This window comes from Nestor notabilis, unplaced genomic scaffold (genome assembly GCF_000696875.1).
Source record: "Nestor notabilis isolate BGI_N333 unplaced genomic scaffold, ASM69687v1 scaffold19660, whole genome shotgun sequence".
NCBI lineage: Eukaryota > Metazoa > Chordata > Aves > Psittaciformes > Psittacidae > Nestor > Nestor notabilis.
In genome coordinates this window covers 630-1,047 of record NW_009912664.1, presented here as the reverse complement: position 1 = coordinate 1,047, position 418 = coordinate 630, and the positions used below count along the sequence as shown (strand labels likewise).

Here is a 418-nt window from a genome sequence, read left to right as displayed (position 1 = left end):
GAGCTGGTGCAGGACCCCGATCACGATGTCCTGCAGCGTCTGGGGCAGGGGAGACACGAGATAGGGTCAGTGCTTCCAGTAGAGGAACAGCCCCAGGGCTGGCGCAGCCCCTCCAGCACTCACCTGGGGCTTGCAGTGCTCCTCAATCCAGCTGAAGACACATGCCGAGAGCTCCTGGAAGCTTGTCACCGAGATGGAGGCATTGAAGGACTGGAACAGGGAATCCATAATGCCTTGGAACACGTTGAATTTCACCTCATCGGAGACCTGGTTCTTCCCCTCGTTCGGGTTGTCCTGATGAGCTTTCACAATCTGCTCGTAGTTCCTGAAACAAACCAAGAGCCCCGTGGTCAGCAGCAGGGATGGGAGGAGCTGGAGCCGCTCCTGGCGCCCGAGGCTCGGGGGCACCTTTTTTCAC

General features: G+C 58.9%; 1 protein-coding gene across 1 annotated transcript in view; it reads right to left on the bottom strand.

The window, feature by feature from the left end:
* Positions 1 to 6: 6 nt before the first annotated feature.
* MLX (MLX, MAX dimerization protein) overlaps positions 7 to 418 on the bottom strand; it is a gene marked incomplete at both ends in the record, with an annotated part of 984 nt that continues 572 nt past the window's right edge. The window contains 2 exons of the mRNA XM_010020602.1: positions 7 to 39; positions 124 to 325. Coding sequence (XP_010018904.1) covers positions 7 to 39; positions 124 to 325 — 235 coding nt within the window. The remainder of the gene's footprint in view (positions 40 to 123; positions 326 to 418) is intronic.